Source organism: Panonychus citri, unplaced genomic scaffold (assembly GCF_014898815.1).
Source record: "Panonychus citri isolate SS breed McGregor unplaced genomic scaffold, ASM1489881v1 Contig00100, whole genome shotgun sequence".
In the NCBI taxonomy this organism is placed as follows: domain Eukaryota; kingdom Metazoa; phylum Arthropoda; class Arachnida; order Trombidiformes; family Tetranychidae; genus Panonychus; species Panonychus citri.
Genome location: NW_026515505.1, coordinates 898,744 through 917,687, shown reverse-complemented (window position 1 = coordinate 917,687; position 18,944 = coordinate 898,744). Strand labels below are relative to the sequence as shown.

The 18,944-nt window shown below is 31.4% G+C and overlaps 5 protein-coding genes across 7 annotated transcripts; 4 read left to right on the top strand and 1 right to left on the bottom strand.

Moving 5' to 3' along the window:
- The first annotated feature begins 1,166 nt into the window (after positions 1-1,166).
- On the top strand, positions 1,167-2,025 carry LOC128388615 (mite group 2 allergen Pso o 2-like). The gene is made up of 4 exons (XM_053348048.1): positions 1,167-1,327; positions 1,390-1,494; positions 1,572-1,741; positions 1,813-2,025. The coding sequence occupies exons 1-4, from the start codon at positions 1,249-1,251 to the stop codon at positions 1,900-1,902; spliced, it is 444 nt and encodes a 147-aa protein (XP_053204023.1). The 5' UTR covers positions 1,167-1,248; the 3' UTR covers positions 1,903-2,025.
- A 162-nt stretch (positions 2,026-2,187) lies between these two features.
- LOC128388602 (E3 ubiquitin-protein ligase RNF170-like) lies at positions 2,188-3,707 on the bottom strand. The gene is made up of 2 exons (XM_053348031.1): positions 2,777-3,707; positions 2,188-2,689 (listed from the first exon to the last, which is right to left on the bottom strand). The coding sequence occupies exons 1-2, from the start codon at positions 3,446-3,448 to the stop codon at positions 2,408-2,410; spliced, it is 954 nt and encodes a 317-aa protein (XP_053204006.1). The 5' UTR covers positions 3,449-3,707; the 3' UTR covers positions 2,188-2,407.
- A 371-nt stretch (positions 3,708-4,078) lies between these two features.
- Positions 4,079-4,748, top strand: LOC128388617 (histone H2A-like). The gene has a single exon (XM_053348050.1). It carries the CDS (start codon positions 4,184-4,186, stop codon positions 4,586-4,588), a length of 405 nt encoding a protein of 134 aa, XP_053204025.1. The 5' UTR covers positions 4,079-4,183; the 3' UTR covers positions 4,589-4,748.
- A 112-nt stretch (positions 4,749-4,860) lies between these two features.
- LOC128388573 (uncharacterized protein DDB_G0283357-like) lies at positions 4,861-10,408 on the top strand. Of its 3 annotated transcripts, none has more exons than XM_053347985.1 (4): positions 4,861-5,016; positions 5,758-5,815; positions 6,133-6,759; positions 6,875-10,408. In XM_053347985.1, the coding sequence occupies exons 3-4, from the start codon at positions 6,169-6,171 to the stop codon at positions 9,356-9,358; spliced, it is 3,075 nt and encodes a 1,024-aa protein (XP_053203960.1). In that variant the 5' UTR covers positions 4,861-5,016; positions 5,758-5,815; positions 6,133-6,168; the 3' UTR covers positions 9,359-10,408. The 3 variants fall into 3 exon arrangements, with proteins under 3 accessions (XP_053203960.1, XP_053203963.1, XP_053203962.1); XM_053347988.1 differs by lacking the exon at positions 4,861-5,016 and adding an exon at positions 5,049-5,668; XM_053347987.1 differs by lacking the exon at positions 4,861-5,016 and having other exon boundaries at positions 5,050-5,815.
- Positions 10,409-11,247: 839 nt separating this feature from the next.
- On the top strand, positions 11,248-18,924 carry LOC128388582 (uncharacterized). Its single transcript, XM_053348003.1, has 7 exons — positions 11,248-11,590; positions 15,620-15,883; positions 16,516-16,809; positions 16,893-17,159; positions 17,234-17,552; positions 17,639-17,814; positions 17,888-18,924. Exons 1-7 carry the CDS (start codon positions 11,515-11,517, stop codon positions 18,691-18,693), a joined length of 2,202 nt encoding a protein of 733 aa, XP_053203978.1. The 5' UTR covers positions 11,248-11,514; the 3' UTR covers positions 18,694-18,924.
- The last annotated feature ends 20 nt before the right edge of the window (positions 18,925-18,944 follow it).

The following is an 18,944-nucleotide window of genomic DNA, read 5'->3' as shown; positions in this document are numbered from 1 at the left end:
AGTAAATTGGGTTGTTGATTAGGCTGTTGATTCTCACCAGCTTCATCTTCAATAACTTGATCCAATTCACTGGCCTGAGTTGTGATCACACGTTTCTTTTGACGGGTTCGAGCCATAATTTAACCCAATTAAACAAATAGATAAATAAATGGACACAATAAACAGACAATTAATTAAAAAGAAATTACCAATCAGACAAAATTAATATAAAACAATAATTCTAAACTTAAAGACAATCAAGACAATTTAAAAAACAAAGAATGAAATTTGTTCAGTTTACATTTTTGAATTTCAAATGACCTCAAGGAGAGAAACAAAAACCCGCGCTTTTGGTCAGCTGATCTTTCAATTATTTGGCGCTTATTTTAGATTAATTAAGAATTTAAATCAATTGATTATTGGACAATTAAGAATTAGAATGTATTTTTATTACGCAATTACCCTTAATTTCTTCTTCGTACTGACCCAATTAAGCAAATTGCATCTCTTATAAATGACAATTTCTTGTGCATAGTAACAGTTTCAAGTGGCTATTGTTGTTAATTGTTGGTAATCACAATCATCGATTGAACAATTAAATAAATTAAAAGATTTCCGTACATCGGTACTAAGATAAACTATAAACTACTTTTTAATTATATTCGGTTAATTATCTTGTTTATAATTAACACCAATTGATCAAGTAATTGAATAATCAACTGAATCAGTTACATTGTAATCAATTTTAATTTTGTAGGAAAATCACGGAAACAATCAAATCAATTAGATTATTCAGATTATTATTAGAGCAATTTATTCACTTTGATTGATTATCCAAAAAAAATCGACAATTAATAGACTAATTAATTATCTGTGATACAAAACAATAGGAAGATGATAGTGAGATTTAATTAAATTAGTTAATAACAATCAACATCGATGAAACCAATTGATACAAAGTATCAACATTATTATCAATTTGTTTATCTGTTTGTATTATAATAAATTTTCAAACAATCAGATGAATTAATCAACTAAATTGTTACCAACTAATTGAATATCAATTGAATTAGCCCCTGGAACCTAACGACAAGAATTTAATTGTTTCCCTAATCAAAATACAAAGACAATTAATCTAAATGAGCGATAACTAACCAAAGGTCATCAAGTAATTTTACTATAAAAAGCGACAATTAACTCAATTAATTTTCATTCAGTTCTTTTCATTGTAACGATTAACAATCAACAACCAAACAAACGAAAACAATTATGTTCAAATCAATTGCTGTTCTTTGCCTTTTCTTGGCTGTTTCATCAGCTCGACAAATCACCACTACCAAATGTGGTTGTAAGTATTTAACTAATCATAACAATTAATCAATCAACTAATTCATTCAATCTAAACCATAGCCGCCGCTGGTTCGGTCCAAAATATCAACGTCGAGCCCTGTGACTCCGATGTCTGCGCTTTCAAGCCCAACATGAAGGTCACAATCACCGGTGAACTTGTCCCAAGTAAGTTAATTGTCATCTACTGTATTGCCAATCATGATGATCTACAAATTTTGCCACTTTAATTGTTGACAATTTAGCTGTTGCCGCTGCTGCTCCAACCCTTTCCGTCCAAGTTGAGGTCTCTGGTTTCTTCGTTGAATATCCTGGTCTCTCCAAAAACGCTTGTGATTACCTCGCATGTCCATTGAAGGCCAATGAGCCCAACAAGTTCAAAATCGAGGTCGAAACTCTTGACTGGCTTCCACCCGTAAGTTGACAATTAACTAAATTACTTAATTCCATCGATTAATTGTGTTATTGTTTCGATTGAATTCTCAGATGGAAACTGACATGCAATTCCACATGTACGCCTCAGACGGTGGTGAAGAATTGGCCTGTGCTCAAGCCCGAATCGCCGTTACTGCTTAAATTGTTATCGAAGGTCATTAATGGTTTTTATTCAATAGATTAGATTAACTTTTTATGTTTTTAAAATGATTTATTTTATGACAATTAAATTGATCTAAAAGTTGATCATTTGAAAAACTTAAAGCAACAATTGTCTCATTTTTTTTCCTTCTTCGAATCAAAAAGAATCATCAATCTTTTCATCGAACTTATTTACAGGTCACATCGGGTCAGATTCGAAAGTGTATCTTAGTATAAATTTGTAGAAATCTACAAACTAATTAGTTATTAGATTTATTATTCCAAATTCCAACTTCTTACCTTTGGACAATAACCAATCAATTTGTCGAATGTTGGATAATAATGGATTTGGAAATTTAATCAAAATCGATTATATTTGAAAAGTATTTTTTTTAGTTTAAATGTTAATCAAAAACAGTTAAGTTTGGAATTGATTCGTTTTATATAAACACCAGATCAAATCTCGTTTCAATTTTGTTTTTCTTTCACTTAAATAGCTTAATGGTTATAAAAGATTAGAGTTTTCCCATCGATTAGCCAAAAATCGACGGTAAATGATCGTCACATAGATCGCAAAGAGTAAAACTACGAACACATCGTCTAGTAGACCGAATAACCCGAAAACTGCTTCCGGTAGAATATCAAGTGGACTTATTAAGTACATAACAGCTCCAATGAAACATAAGAATATTCGTATTCGAAACATCCACATTAAACCACCGACTGTAAAGAACTCAGATAGACTGTGGCGAAGAAGAGTCGGTAAATCATAGACATAATCGATCCACTGTAAAAAAAAGAAATAGAAAAAGAAAAGAAATTCAATTAATTGGTCATGAAATGAATCTAAAAGATGGAGAATATTGTAACTTACTGGTCTTGGTGCACCAGAGAATCTTCTGTTATATTCGTGGACCTCTCGAAGTAAATTTTGTATCTCATTTGATTCCTCAGTTGAAATATCATTTTCTATCCTGAAACATTGAAGGATAAGTGAAACTTGTTGACGACAAACTGGACAAAGAACTGGACCTAACCAACTACCATGTCTCCAATAGACAATTAAACATTTACCACAAAACAAATGACCACAATTTGTTTCAACCGGATGAACTGGATCATTTAGGCACACGGGGCAGGCAGAATCAACACCATAATGATTAAGATTAACAAAATTATCTCCTAAATTATTTTCATCGGTCCTCTGATTATTTCCATCACCATTATCGGTATCATTTGGTTGCTCGCCATTGGAATTGTTACCATTTGATTGATTTGTCCCATTGGAAATACGACTGGAAAGTAATCTATTAGAATAGAGTATATTTAATTGGTGCCTTGCACTATCAACAGCCTCTTGATTAGATGGATGAATAAATTGAAATCCATTTGTCCTTATTTGACGATTAATCAAATAGAATAATAAACTTAAGGTTAATGTGGCAATAAATCCAGTGATTAAAACCTCACTTCCAACACCTTCAATACTTAACAGGTTAGTTAATTTATCCATATAAAAGTACATAAGATTATCAACATTTTCCATCAAAATTTAGAATCACAATCAAATTAAATTAACAAAACGGCAAAAGAGAAACATTCAGTTGAAATTAAGAAAGGAAAAAAAACAATCAGTTAGAATTTTTTGTTTTCCTTTTCAATGACAGATGACAATCTCCATAGTAACAACTATGCGCTTCTTTCAAAAATTGTAATTAACTTATCGAATCCTAATTAACCAGGTTAATCCAGATTTCTTTTCAATCCAATCAAATTAATTGTTGACTAAATGATTACCTTAATTGTTTTTGAGTCCAAGCGATTTCGTTCATCAAGATTCTGAAAAATTAACACACAATTGAAATTAAACATTTTAATCAAAAATGGAAGACCCAATTTCTTTAGTTTAAATTGAATTGGATTAACTAATGATAACTAATTTGTTACTTTTGGGTTAATTGTTAAAAAGTTTAGTTAAGAAAATAATCAGAGTGATTAAAATTAATTTTCAAATTTTCTATTCTTTTCTTAATCTGTTTACTAAGAAGAGATTTTCTTTTGTGGGCGGAGTTTGAGTTTTCTTTGAGTCCTCGTAGGGTTCAAGTCTTCGCTGATTGGTCAAGTGAATAGAACACCAAAAGTTGGTCATATAAATACAAGCGAACTTTTTTCTTGTTCACTTTTAATTGTTTAATTGATTCGTAGTCATTGATCAAAGTCTCGTACTTAATTTTATCTTCGTTTTTATCTACTTTTTTTGATTTGTTCCATTTTAATCATCATGTCTGGACGTGGTAAAGGTGGTAAAGTTAAGGCTAAAGCAAAGTCTCGTTCTAACCGAGCTGGTCTTCAATTTCCCGTTGGTCGAATTCATCGTCTTGTCCGTAAGGGTAATTATGCTGAACGAGTTGGTGCCGGTGCTCCAGTTTACATGGCCGCTGTTCTTGAATATTTAGCCGCTGAAGTGTTAGAATTGGCAGGTAATGCTGCTCGTGATAATAAAAAATCTCGTATCATTCCAAGACATCTTCAATTGGCCATTCGAAATGACGAAGAATTAAACAAATTACTCTCTGGTGTTACCATTGCCCAAGGAGGTGTTTTACCAAATATCCAAACTGTCCTCTTACCAAAGAAAGGTACTGGTGCCGTTCCAACCAAAGGAAAAGCCTCACAAGAATATTAATCCATGACAACAGTAACCTAACCAAAAACCTACACATTAACTCACTCACTTCAATTGGAAGACTGTATTATAACAAGTATTATCGATATAATAGTAAATTATAATTATTAATTTGATAAAAATAAGACGATTGAATAAATCATAAGTTAACCAAAAAAAAGAACCAAAAACGATTCAAAAATTGAAACAACTTCTCTGATTGGCTGTAAAAAGTCACGTGACATGAACATCTAAGATTCGGTCAGGAATTAGTCTTTCGTGATGTTTTCATTCAATGACATTGGAAAGATGGATAATTATTCCCTTTTCCATCAGAAAGTTTTCCTAATTAACTGATATTCTATTGTGTTTAATTTTCTTTTTTGAAACAAAAACTCATCGCGAGAAATTTGTTCTCTTTCCAAATTGAATCAAATTCTAAACCCAGAGTAAGTTAAACATTTTCCAATTTGTATTCTGTGGATTTCATTCGGTGGGTGGTTCTTTTCCTGCGTGGTGGTGGATAATTCATTCTGTTGTGAAAAAGAAAAGAAAAAGTCAATCAGTTTGTATTGTCTTTAAAAAGAAGAAAGAAAGAGAAAGAGAAAGAAAACTCATCCTTCTCTCCCCTTTGTGTGGATAAAGTTCTTTGGTAAACCCTGTATCTTCATCTCCATCATCATCAGCTCATCTCTCTCTCTTTACAATCTCTTTCTTTTCTTTCTTTTCTTCTTCCTTCTCTTTCTTTCTTGGCTTCTCTCACATTCTCCCAAATCTTTTTTTCTCTCCCTTCTTGTGTCTGCTCTTCATCTTCTCTTCTTCTTCTCTCATCATCTTGTATCTTTTCTTTCTTTCTCTCTTTCTCTCTCTATTTCTTCTTCTCTTTTCTTCAAAACCTCATCATGATTTACTTTTCTGGATTCAAGAGATAATAATCCAGAATAATTTTTTCTTTTCTACTTCTCTTCAATTTTGTTTAAAATTGAAGATTGAAAAAAAAAGGGAGAGAGAAAAAAATAAATATTCTAATCTAGAGACCAAGAGGTCAATCATTATTTTCTGTTGTTCTGAGAAAACCAAACAAAACCATCACCTCTAATTGTAACCTTTTACATTCATCATCTTCCATTTGAAAGCTCAGTGTTTTTATTTATTCTAATTGTGTCTTTCTTAATTCTCTTCTTCCATAGCTGTCATCTAATCGCCATTTATATTCAGTTAATCATTGGATCCATCAACTCAAACAAGGTTAGTTCATTCATCGGTTAAATATTCATAATTGTGAACATACAGTTGTGCTAATAATATTTTGACAGAACTGTTTTCATCATTTGGGTTTCTTGTTTATCCAGGTTACCTTTTATTTTGAATTTACTGTTACTATTTTTTATATATTTCTGCTTATTAATGTTCTTTTCTTTTTTTTTCTTCCTTTTCTCTCTCTCTCTCTCTCTCTTTATATATAAATATACCTAATTCATCATAACCTTTGTGAATAAACTTGGATGGTCTCAATATCTACACACACACTTACTTTTCTTATGCCAACATTATCATGGTTACAGAGTTAATTTGATTGTTTTGGTTTTGTGTCCAATTGAATGGATTCAAATTATTTGGGTAGATTATCTGGTCTCTCCGATGACCAGATTACCAATATGCTGGTCAATGATAATGGAAATATTCAATTAAGCTCAGAATTGATGAATCAATTTGCCATTACACCAAAACTGTGCGCCAAGATATTGCTTGATATGTGTGATCCCAGTAAAAATCAGGAAACACAAATGATGTCCTCCCAAAGGTTTGATGAGATTGATTCAGCAGCCAATTTATGCCGTGAATTTTTACCCTCATCACCTTTAATGAATATTATCCAAGCAATAGATAATTCATCAAACTACTTATTATCAAAGACTTCGTCATCATCGTCTCCATCTTCTAGACAATTGGTACCTCCTGGACTTTACAGTAATGATAATGATGTCAAAAATTCATCAGTTCATCATTCAATTAGTGATCTTAATGGTAGGATTGATAATTTATCATTAAACGGATCTATGAATGCATTTAACAGTCATCAATCTAGGCAACATCAGCAACAATTTACATCTTCTCAATTACCTTTAACAACTCAGTTAAATAATGTCTCTCAAGTTGGTCCAATTTCAACGAAACAAAATCAACTTCAGGTAAAAAGTCATCTCCTTAAAGAAACATTTTCTTCTTCATCTTCCATCAAATGAATTATCTTCTCATCTTATCTTATAATATAATCTTCTTTTCTCTTAACTCGTCTTCTTTCAGAATTCACTCCAAATACACCACCAACAACACCAACACCAACAACAACAACAACAACCTCAACGAGATTACATGTTCGATGTGAATAATATATTCCCAGAGCCACAGTTGTCAATAAGTCCCGAAATTGAGAAAGAAGCTGCTACATATTTCCAGCGAATCTACAATCAATCAACTAGTGAAAATTTGAGCATTAACGAAATTCTTGACATGCTGAGTCGATTTCAATCATCACCCAATAAACAGGAGCGAGATATATTCCATTGTATGATAAAAAATCTTTTCAAAGAGTATTGTTACTTTCCACAATATCCGGATAAAGAATTATCATTAACAGCCCAACTATTTGGTGGTATAATTCAACAAGATCTAGTTAAATTTGTTGCCCTGGTAGATGCACTTACCTGTGTATTGGAAGCACTTCGTCAACCCTTTGCAAGTAAAATGTACTTTTTCGGGATTGCGGCATTAGATCAATTCAAGTCAAAATTGAAAGAGTATCCACTTTACTGTAGACATTTAACCGCTATACCACATTTCAATGAGTTTCCACTCACCCTTCAAGAATATATTCAATTTGGTACTGCTTCAAAAGATCCTCCTTCGACCCAGTTTCTTACTGTTGATGATGTTGGAAATTCTGTTGAATCAACTACACTTCACCATCATCATCAGCAGCAACAACAACAGCATCACCATCAACATAACGTAACAACATCTCACTCGCCTGTTTCATCTTCTTCATGTCATCATCCTAATTCAGGTTCAACTGGTCTCATTATGAACTCATTGATGGGTGTCAACAATAACATGAAAAATGATGTTAATCTATTGATGCCCGAATTAATTAATAATAATAATCAAGGTATTATTATTGGAAATAGTTCAGGTAATCATCATAATACAATAAGTAATCACATTGGCGGTATTGGTGGTAATGGTGGTGGAACACAAGAATTAACTATTGGTAATTGTGGTGGACAAGCATTTTCTCCAATTCAATCTGAATTAACTAACGAATCAACAGTTAATTTAATAAATAATAACAACAATTCACTTGCATCAAGCCCAATAATTAGCAGGCCAACAATAAATCGTAATGGACCATCAACATCCAATACAAATACAAATACTACTAATACAACAATTAGTAATATTAATACCAATATCAATACCAATACTAATGGTAATCTTATTGGTAATAATACCAATACTAATAATGCTAATAGTAATTGTAATAATAATAATGTCAACAGTGCATCTGATAATAACAATTTAACTATTGCTACTCCCGTTACCGTTGCTACTTTATCATCAACTACGATTACTGAGACAATCCAACAAACATCAAGTGAACCTCAAAACCATCATGCATCTACATCTGATCAACCTTGTCATGCTTCCTCGACCACGACACCAACATCTTATAGTGATATTGTCAAACGAGCTATAAAAGTAGTATCAACAACAACCCCACCAACAACAACGGTAACAAACAACAACAATAATAATAATAATAATAATAGTAATAGTAATAATAATACAACTACTATTATTACAACTGCACCAACAAATAATATTACTTCAAGTAATACAAATGGTACAAAGGCAACGGTAATTAAGAAAAGTATTAATAACATGGGTGATAATAATATCATGGATTCAATTGGCGGTATTGATAATCCAAAACAAAATGGTACAATTGTTAATGGTAATCATGAAAGTAATAACTCCTCTTCTGGTTCTAGTGCTAATAATAAAAAGGTTAACACCAATGGTTGTGATAACCAAACAAATGGATATGAAAATTATACTAATGATGATCAAAGCGATTTAACTAATTATAGTAACAACTATTCTAATAACAATAGTTGTGATAATAATTCAATTAATTCATCACAGTGTGTTAATGGCTCGACTACTACCGGTAATAATAATACTAATTGTAATGGTAATTTGACTAAATTGAAGCCAACCAATATATGGGCTTATAATGGATTAAGAGTTTCCAATGTGTCATCTAGCTGTTCTCGGTCAACTTTACAATCGTTATTCAATAAATTTGGACGTGTTAAACTAATTGAAAGGATTAACAAAACAATTGAAAACAGTATTTGGGTTTATTATGATAATCCAAGTTCACCCGTGGAGGCAGCGCATAAGCTTCAAGGTATCGTGATGGAAGGTATCTCAGTTAATGGTTCGGTACCATTGCGACTTTATTTTGCTCCAACTGATGATCAAAAAGATCTTAAATTTTCTCGACCAAAACAACCACCAGATAATAAAGGTGAATGTTACTATTGGCGGACAACTAATTGTTTCTCTCGAGAGCAATGTCCTCTTCTTCATATACCTGCTAATAAAAACATCGACGCTCAGATTTGGATGGGTAAAATGAACAAAGAATCAACTGGTACTAGCAATCAACCTCAACAACAACAACAACAACAATTAATAAATCAACAACAATCTAATAGCAAATAATGCAAAAGCTTCCTAGGAAATGTACAATTGAAATCCCTGTTTTCAAATTACAACAACAAAAGGATAAAATCATCAACTTTAAATTTCCTCTTAATTTTCCCTTCGATTTACTCTTTGAAATTAATAACACAAAATGAAACATAAACAAACACTTTTCTCCGTTAAAATCTTATACCAGATCAGAACGACAAAAACAACACCAGGATTCAAAGTTTTTAAAGATGACAAATTGCTGATTAATTACTAAAAAGATGATAATCACGATGAGACAAAGAAAAAAACATCTAAACAACAAGAAACTCCAAAAATTCAATTTTCAAATATCTTCTTCTTCTTCAATGGTTAACTAATTCACCTTTTATCTCAATGGGATCGAAATTGATGATTTGTTTCATTTGAAAGAGAAACAATTAACCAATCAAGGAAAACTTCAGTATCGATAAAATAATAATTAACAAACACAATCAACAAAAACTTATTCACACTTGGAATTTATAAATCTATAGTTAGATGACTCGAGAATACTTAATTAGCACCAGGAATTAAATGAAAGCCCGACTACCCGTTTATGGATTTTAATTAGCATTTTCTGTTCCTTAATATCACAATTATTATTTTAATTATTACCAATCAATTATTATAATTATCTTACCTTTTTTTAACCTGATTTTTAATCAGATTGTAATTACCTTCTCATGGAGTCAAGTTAAAAAAACACCACCAACACAAACACTTACAACTGAACGACACTTTGGAGGACAACAAAATCATCAATCTAATTGACAAAACTTAATCAAATCAATTTTGATTATCAAACTTTTTTTTCTAGCTTATCAATACATATACACTAATTAACGTAAAGTAATATATGTAATTAATGTAACATCTTTGTTTCCTGGAGGGAAAAAAACTGTCAAGACTGAGGTAAACAAACAAATTATACCAAACCAACAAAACCCTACACACCTAATCAGTAGTAATTAAGACTTATATAAATTAATTAAATTAAACTAATATTATGATAATAAATTAAACAAATTACACAATTGACGAACCATTTTGATCATTGATAATCTATCGATTTCTAAATCATATCACCATCATTATCTAATTTAATTGAATCTTGCAAATTTCAATCGCAATAAAAATCTAATTATCGGTTGATTGAGAAATCCCCAGTTAATTAATTGTTAATCAATATTTCCAACAATTCGATGGCACCTTAATAGATGGCAGTGTCTGCGAATTGATTCCCGCTCTTAAATCATTATGATGATTGACAACAATTAACTTTCATTGTCAACAGGTTTCACTACCATGATCATGATTAGAATTACTGATTTTCCAATTCGAGATTATCAATTGATCAAATTTCAATAATTATCGGAAGAGAATCGATTCAAAAATCAATTATAACTGATTTTTAGTCTTAATTGTTTTCAACTAATAAACGACAAGTTTAGATTGATTAGATGATACGAATTAGTTGATAATTGAGATGGATTGAAGTTCAATATCAATAGATTGGAATTTAAAATAGAATTCGAATAGGAAGAGAAAAAAAAAGTTTTAGAACAATTAAATTGTAAATTGTTTGAGCAAATTCGATGTCACATCAAACAAAACTGTCAACCGAATGATCAGTAAATGAAAGTTGAATTGACAAAAGAGTGAAAGAAGAAAAAAACTGAATGATGATGAACAAAATAAGGAAGATGAGGTATTATTATGATGATGATGAAAGAAGATGATGAAGAAGAAAAAAAGAAAGAGAAGACAAGGAAGATAAGAAAGGGAGAAGGAGAGAGAGAGAGAGAGAGAGAGAGAGAGAGAGAGAGAGAGAGAGAGAGATGAGAAAGGTTATATAAGCGCCACCAATTCCTTCAGGTATCAAGTAGGAAGATGATTCAGTTTGTTACCTGCCGTTGACAGAATCAGTCCAACGACTTTTACTTATCTCCGTTGACATTATCATGGATAAAGTTAATTTCTAAGATAATTAATCTCTCATCTTGATAATACTCAACACTTTTATTTTGGTGACAAAACTCATACACTTTTCTCATCATCTTCATCCTCATCATTTGTGTATCTTCATCCTCATCGCCAACAACATCAAAACTTTTCACAATCAACAGTTAACTAAATAACCAACGATGGAAAAACCAATCAAATTATTTATTCTCTTTTGTTTAACATCATCAGTAATTAGAATTGATTGTTACTCCCAATGTAAGTAGAAACTTTTAACATTTCTATTGATCAAATTTTTCAAGTTGAATCACTAAAAGAAATTTCAATCAATTCGAACTGATCAGATTAATAAATCGATAATTTTTCTCGATGAAAAAAGTGTAATCATTTCAGAGAAACGATAATATTTTGAGAGAGAGAGAAAAAGTTTGTAGAAACTTTGAAAACAGCTGATTACTATTATTATCATTATCGTGTAATCTGAACGGTAATACAATTGTAGTAATCAAATATAAATAAAAATTGCAAACAATCAACAGTTGAGTGATTGCAATTTAGGAAAACGTTGACAGTAACAGCAATTTGATGACCAGTAAGGTAAGTCTGGTCATTTTTGTTGATTACGTTGATTTTATCGGTAACAATGATGATGATGATGGAAGAAGCAACAAAAAAAAGTACAAAATTTGAAGAGCAACAAGAAAATGATTTGCAAAAGGACAATAATAATCAACGAAGAAAAAAATTAAGCTGTCCAGTTGAAAGACATCGTTGAAATTTTTGCTGATTCCCGTTTGTCCATCCAAGCGAAGTGATAATGAAGATTGTGGGATGCGAAAGGCTTCATTGGTGATGAGAATGAAAATTTGATGATGCGGAAAGATGAACAAGGATGTAAACAGATAGATATATGTAATAAGCAATGGTGATCATCATCATCTTCATCAGATTGTTTATCAGATGAGGAAGACAAATTTTTTGCTCTCTCGCAATTACACCTGATATAAGGTCAATTTAGTTGTTTTTTTTTTGTCTGTTTTGTGTTGACACGAAGCAGAAACAATCAAAAAAAAATCAGATGCAAGTCTCCTTATGGTTTGTTTACATTTACTCAGCTGATGAAGAAGAAAAAAAAAGTTCCATCATGTAATTTCCAGTCCATTCAGCCCCTTGTAAGGGCTAAACCGTTAACCAGTTGATATTTTTTTCTCCTTCGTCATCTCATCAAAAATCAACTTCGTAGGGTCAGTTTGGTAAATTTCAACGATCGAAGATGAAAATTATCAATGAAAAACTTTTCTCTTGGACTCATTCAGATTGGTGAACAATTTATGTTTTGATTAGTTGCCTGGTCTTGTGATTGATTAGAATACTTTGTTGATTGTTGACCTTTCCACTGGTCAGCTCATTATGAATTAAAAAAAGGATTTGACATTGACTTTGAAAATTGAGGAAGCTCTAATTATCGTCAATCCTTCCGGCAGATAATTTCAACTGAATCAAGGGATAAGTATGAAGAAAAAAATTGAGATCTTATTCAATGAATTCCCTTTATATATTTGCTTTGGTTTTTATGCCCATCAATTAGGTATTACATACATGATGAGCTTCATTGAGCTTCAAAGTAATCAAACCAAGAAGATGATCAGAAAAAATCAACAAACAATCAAAGTTTTGTGTGTTGACCATTTTTCCCGTTGATCAGTTTGTTCAACTATTTCGATGATGTAAAAAAAATCACCTTCCTTAATCAAGCAGATTCTTTGATTCATGATATGAGAGAGAGGAAAAAAATCAACACCAATTAATGAGAAAATCAAGTTCTAAACTAAATTAAACCTTTCGATTAGAATCTAAATATATTTTCGCTAATTTAAATTTCTGTCAACACCAAATCCCAACAACTACATGTATACATGATTCTGTAGGATTGATTGTTGATATTTCATACAATTTATCATCTTTAAGAGGTGATGATTAACTTGATTGTTATTGGAAAAGGTTAACTATTCAATGGTAATCATGATAATGTTTAATTTTTTAATTACGATTGTGGGAAAGGTTCAATGTATAACTTTTTTTTGGTTGTTCAGTTTTCTTGTCAAAGTTCAGAGTTTTCAATGGAAAAAGTTGAAAAAAGTTTTGATTCAATGAGACAGAATCAATTTAATTTCATAAATCAAGTTTCTAGTTGATGGTTAATCTAATTTAATTTGAAATTACGTTCTGGCTTAATGATAGACCTTGAAGGTTACCCTGTAATCATCATCTCATGTGTATTCTGCCTGAAGCTTGAGAAAATGAAAGTTTCTATTTTTTTCTTGTTGACAATTTTTCCTTCCCTTTGGAAAATGTCAACACTTTGTCCGGTTGTGATTATTGTGTCCACCCAATTGTTGATTTATTTATATAAAATGAGAACCGTTGACATGTCCGGTTCCGTTAATCATGATAAACACAATTAGAGAATAAGAAAATCACTGAGAAATTTTGATGTAGATCTTTGTTGTGTCAATCGAAATGACAACAATTAACTTTGATTCCTCGTCAGTTTTTAATTTTCAATCGTAAACCTGAAACTACATGATAACAACAAAAGGTGATGACAGTTAATCAGTGTAATTGCCTGAAGGTTTAAGTAACTATCTAATTGACCAAAGATAATTAGTGGGCCAAACCCTAAAAAAGTTAATTGTTCAATTAGGAAAGTTTTTCACACTGGAAAAAATATTTTCTAATTTGCATATCAAACGCATTTGAACATTTCGATTAGCATATTAGTTGAGTAACTTTATCCATCTTCATATTAATTATCCACTAATTACATGATAACTGATTTAACCTTTTCTTCAAGCAATCAAATGAATCATCATTTTGATTGTTACAATCTTGAAACTGGTAAAGTAGATCTGACCTACTAGAGGAAAACAATTTTGCCATTAGTTGATTGTTACCCGATGATTATGGGAAATTTAAATTGTTACTCTAATTTGGACATGACTTTTTTCAACTACTAACACTAAACCATTAACTGTTAACCATTAAATTACCATTGAAATTTACGAGCAAATTAAATTGTTACAAAGTAATTGAAAAGAGTTGAAAAATTACCAATAATTATGTTACTATATTTTTCTGGATAAACTTAAATTCTGAGTGAATAATATTACAATCAAAATAACGGATTCTTTTCTGACCTGGCTCGATAAAGATCACAATATATATATAAATGAAGAGAAAAATATTCAACAATTACATCAAATTATGCGGAAGTTAATCAACAATCAATTCGGGGGCTAAATTGTATCGGTACATTGATAATGTTATTGTATGGGAAATACAAGACTGATCATTCATATTACCATGTGAATGAGAATTGAGTAAAATTCATGTTACCTTAATGATTAGTTTTCTTGACAAATCGTAAGGTGAGTGAATTATTATATTACTTGATACACATTTCGATATCAAGGTCATTTAGAACAATATTTTCTTCCGTCAATTCTTGGATATAATAAAATGTTGTTCCAATTGATGTAACCTTGAATCTCCAATGACATTTGGACATCATGTTGATGACATTTTCCATTTTGTGAGCATATTTCATGTGGATAATGAGCAAAAGTGATGACACAAGATAAACAAAACGGAGACTGAAGGTAAAAAAAAAAGATGAATGAGATAATTACCTGAAAGAATTACAAATTTATGCTCTATCAATGACAATTAATTAACTAACTTTCTTTGAAAAGAAACTTCCTCTTCTTTTCAATATATGTATTCACTTTTCATGGTTAAATATTCATCAATTTACCATGAAAATATATTCTCAACGTGGTGAAAGTAAGAAAAGAAGATTTGATTTTCTCTACCAGTTGAACTGAACTGAACTCAGCTCAAGATATTGTGGTGATTTGCAAATTTCCAGTTACCGTTAAGTTAATTGTTCCAATTCAATGTTTTCCTTTTCCAGTGAAGAAAAAGCAAAAAAAAAGTTCTTTCTTCCTGTTCTCAGACTCATCTTCATGATCTTTATCCACCAAAAATATCATGTAAATTTCCAGTAAGAAAAAAAAATGATAAAAACAATTCATTTTCTGATAACTATAAATTTCGTGGGTAAAAACATCAACAAAATGTCTCGTTTAAGGTTGATAATCGTCTTGATCATGATTATGGTTAACAAATTGATTGAACCATATTAAAACATGATAGTAATTAATATTCATTATGAATTTACATTATCGTTCAGCTGATTATTAACTGATTGTCTTAATTATCCTCTAGCTTGTCGCAATGGTGTCCCAGGCTTTGAATTGGTCACTGGTTATGCTTATACAACTTCATCTGATTTGATGAGATTGATTCCTGGTTCATTGGAGTTGACACAATGTTTAACTTATTGCCAATTAAATAATTCCTGTAAAGCAATTAACTATGAAACTGGATTATGTGTATTACTATCAACTGGGGCCACCCAACGGCCTGAAGCCCTGAAACCCGCTCAGTTCCCAGTGTTCACAATTTACGCTGAAAAAGTTTGTCTACAAAGTGAGTTTACTTCTCGTAAATATCATAATCATAATCATCATCATCTTCATCGACAATTAGATTAATTAACTCGTATACACAATCGATATTAATGGTTTTCTCTTCTTCAAAAATGAACGTGTAATTTTCTGGTATTCAGATTTTACTATTGAACAGAAATTAACTCGATAAATCATGATAATGGTACTAATTTAATTTCTATTAGTTCTGGATAGTGGATTTCTTTTCTTAAATCATCTTAACAATAGAGTTAATTTTATTTTATTACGAACCATTTTAATGGATTTACAAGAATCTCTTCAACCAGAAATGAATCATTATTCATCATAATCATTTAACCTCCAGTTTCTAGTGACAATTTAGTGGTTACAGATAATCAATCAACAATTTAACTTAAACATTTTCACTATTTTCATGATTTATTTTCATTTTTTTTTCTTATTATTATTCCAACTCCAAGTATTAATAATATTATCAGAGTATTTTTTGTTAATCCAATGAACCCGTTTTCATGATTAACGATTATCATAAATTGATATAATCTCAATGGTTTCATTTTTTTCTTGCTGTTGGTGTTAACTTATGGTTCCAATTGATTTGATTTGATTTGATTTGATTTGTTGTATTCACAGGGTATGCGATACATAAGTGCAATAAGGCCTGGGTCTATGAAAGGGTAATCGGCTATAAATTGAAGAGCGAGGCCCGAAGGGTTGGAAGTGCATCGACACGGGAAAAATGTTTCGAGTCTTGTCTTCGAGAAAGTGACTTTGAATGTAAGGCCGTTAATTATAACACAGCCTCGGGCGATTGTTTTCTTTTGGATCATGATCGTCATTCATTTTCAACCCTTTTACTTGATGATGTTGAAAGTGGCCTACAAACTGATCCAAGTTTCGATTACCTTGAAAACAATTGTATTCCAGGTAAGTCGATGGATTTTAAAAGGTCAGAACTTTTTTTTTTTGACTTCGATTTTTATTTCTTCTTTTTTCTCTCTATCAAAAAGGTCAAGGTAAAGTTTGTGAGTTTAAAAAGATCAATGGACTTATATTGAAAACCGTTGATTCGATGTATCCTGATGTCGTTTCGGTTGATGAGTGTAAACGAAAATGCCTCGAGGCACCTTATCGATGCCATTCCTTTGATTTTGGCGATGGTTCTAATAAAGTCTGTCGAACGAGTCATCTTAATCGAGCTTCATCTGTACATATTCAAGATCCATATTTAGAAGTGGCCAATGGGGCAACTTACGAACTTGATAATTGTTACAATGGTAAATTGATTCGATTTCAAGAGTGATTATTATATTTATATTTCTAATTGTCATCTTGTTTGATTCGATTACAGTGAGTTTACATTGTGGTTCACGGGAAATGAAGGTCAAAATTAAAATGAATCGGCCCTTTACCGGTAAAATCTATGCAACATCCAAACCAAATTCATGTTACAATTTAGTTAAACGTCAATACGATTTTGATATTTCAATGCCATATAATGATATCAATTGCGGCATAATGGCCTCAGCTAATGGCCGTTACACTAATAATATTGTTATTCAACATCATGAACTTATTGTGACAAGTAATGATATCGGTTTAACAATTAACTGCCAATACGATTTATCAAATAAAAAAGTTGTTCATAATATTCAACTTCAAGACATGGGGTGAGTTTTATTTACTTTGAAAATTTGAATTGGTGACAAATGGATAAACAATTAACTAATAACTGACTTTTTACAAATTGTTTCAGAGACAATTTGAATGAATATATTGCTGAGAAAGATAGTCTTAGGCCTCCGATTCAAGAAGCTACGGTCACTTCACCGACGGTCACTATGAGGATAACAGATCGAGATGGAAACGATATTAAATCAGCTGAAGTTGGAGATCAGTTATCGTTAAGATTTGAGATTCCCGATTATTCAAGTAAGTGATGGACAGAAAAAAACGTCGGTCAAAGTGATTAGATTACTAATTTAAATTTTTGGTTCGATTTTAGGTCCTTACGAGATCTTCGTTCGTGAAGTGATTGCCGACGATGGTGTTGACGCTTCAGAGTTTACACTTATCGATGAGAAAGGTTGTCCAACAGATATTTCGATAATGTCGGGAGTTCGTAGAGTCAAGGAATCGTCGAAGTCGGTTGAGGCTCCATTCGAAGCGTTCAAATTTCCAACTTCAGGAATTGTTCAATTTCGAGCGCTTGTTGTCCCTTGCCTTCCAAGTTGTGAACCTGTACATTGTGCGACAACGGGATTGGATGGATCGAGACGTAAAATAACCTCATTGGGTAGACGAAGACGAAGTTCAAACCATTTTGATTCAGGAATAACAAATACAACCAACGATTCTGAACTAATCGTTATCCGAACAATTGAAATTGTTGATAAATTTCCTAATAAAAATCAACGAGGAAATGATGATGACGATAATTTGGAAAATGAGACAACCAATGACAATTTAAATCGACAAAAAATTCCAACCCAATCGAGGAAACAAAAAAGTTACAATTCCAGTTCATGGATCCATGGTAATTCTGATGCACTTTCCCGTCTTTCCGCTGGTCAATTGGTCAACGAAACTTGTATCGATATCAACAGTTTGATCATCATTTGTTTCATCTTTTTAACAATACAATTAGTTATCATCTCGACCTGGGGCTACATCAAATATCGTAACAATAAATTTGAAAGTAAAGGTCATCGAGATGGACAAAGAATCAGAGTGATACCAATGAAAATGTCAACCGACAGGACGATTGATCCATCGTTTTTAACGATAGACGATATAAATGTACTCGCTTAAATTTAGACAATTTGTAATAACCAACAACAATCAACATGCAAAGAAAAAATCCAAAGAAAACTAAATCAATAAGTCAATTGAATTTAATTTGATTCAAGAAGCAAAAAAATGTTCCTTTTTCATGTAAATTATTTATTCACTTTTTTCCCCTGTAAGTCCTTTGATTACATTATCATTTAATTGTAATAATCAATAAATCAAACATCTAATATGGGTAATCCTTATAAATAGAAAACATTTTTGTTTTTAAT

What these genes read in the sequence shown, in the direction of transcription:
- LOC128388615 (XM_053348048.1), top strand. Translation starts at nt 1,249, where the DNA reads ATGTTCAAATCAATTGCTGTTCTTTGCCTTTTCTTGGCTGTTTCATCA. An exon ending in CACCACTACCAAATGTGGTT is followed by an intron (nt 1,328 to 1,389) that starts GTAAGTATTTAA and finishes TCTAAACCATAG; the next exon opens with CCGCCGCTGGTTCGGTCCAA. An exon ending in CACCGGTGAACTTGTCCCAA is followed by an intron (nt 1,495 to 1,571) that starts GTAAGTTAATTG and finishes TTGACAATTTAG; the next exon opens with CTGTTGCCGCTGCTGCTCCA.
- LOC128388602 (XM_053348031.1), bottom strand. Translation starts at nt 3,448, where the DNA reads ATGGAAAATGTTGATAATCTTATGTACTTTTATATGGATAAATTAACT. An exon ending in TCTCTGGTGCACCAAGACCA is followed by an intron (nt 2,690 to 2,776) that starts GTAAGTTACAAT and finishes TTTTTTTTACAG; the next exon opens with TGGATCGATTATGTCTATGA.
- LOC128388617 (XM_053348050.1), top strand. Translation starts at nt 4,184, where the DNA reads ATGTCTGGACGTGGTAAAGGTGGTAAAGTTAAGGCTAAAGCAAAGTCT.
- LOC128388573 (XM_053347985.1), top strand. Translation starts at nt 6,169, where the DNA reads ATGGATTCAAATTATTTGGGTAGATTATCTGGTCTCTCCGATGACCAG. An exon ending in CGAAACAAAATCAACTTCAG is followed by an intron (nt 6,760 to 6,874) that starts GTAAAAAGTCAT and finishes GTCTTCTTTCAG; the next exon opens with AATTCACTCCAAATACACCA.
- LOC128388582 (XM_053348003.1), top strand. Translation starts at nt 11,515, where the DNA reads ATGGAAAAACCAATCAAATTATTTATTCTCTTTTGTTTAACATCATCA. An exon ending in TGAAAAAGTTTGTCTACAAA is followed by an intron (nt 15,884 to 16,515) that starts GTGAGTTTACTT and finishes TTGTATTCACAG; the next exon opens with GGTATGCGATACATAAGTGC. An exon ending in ACTTGATAATTGTTACAATG is followed by an intron (nt 17,160 to 17,233) that starts GTAAATTGATTC and finishes ATTCGATTACAG; the next exon opens with TGAGTTTACATTGTGGTTCA.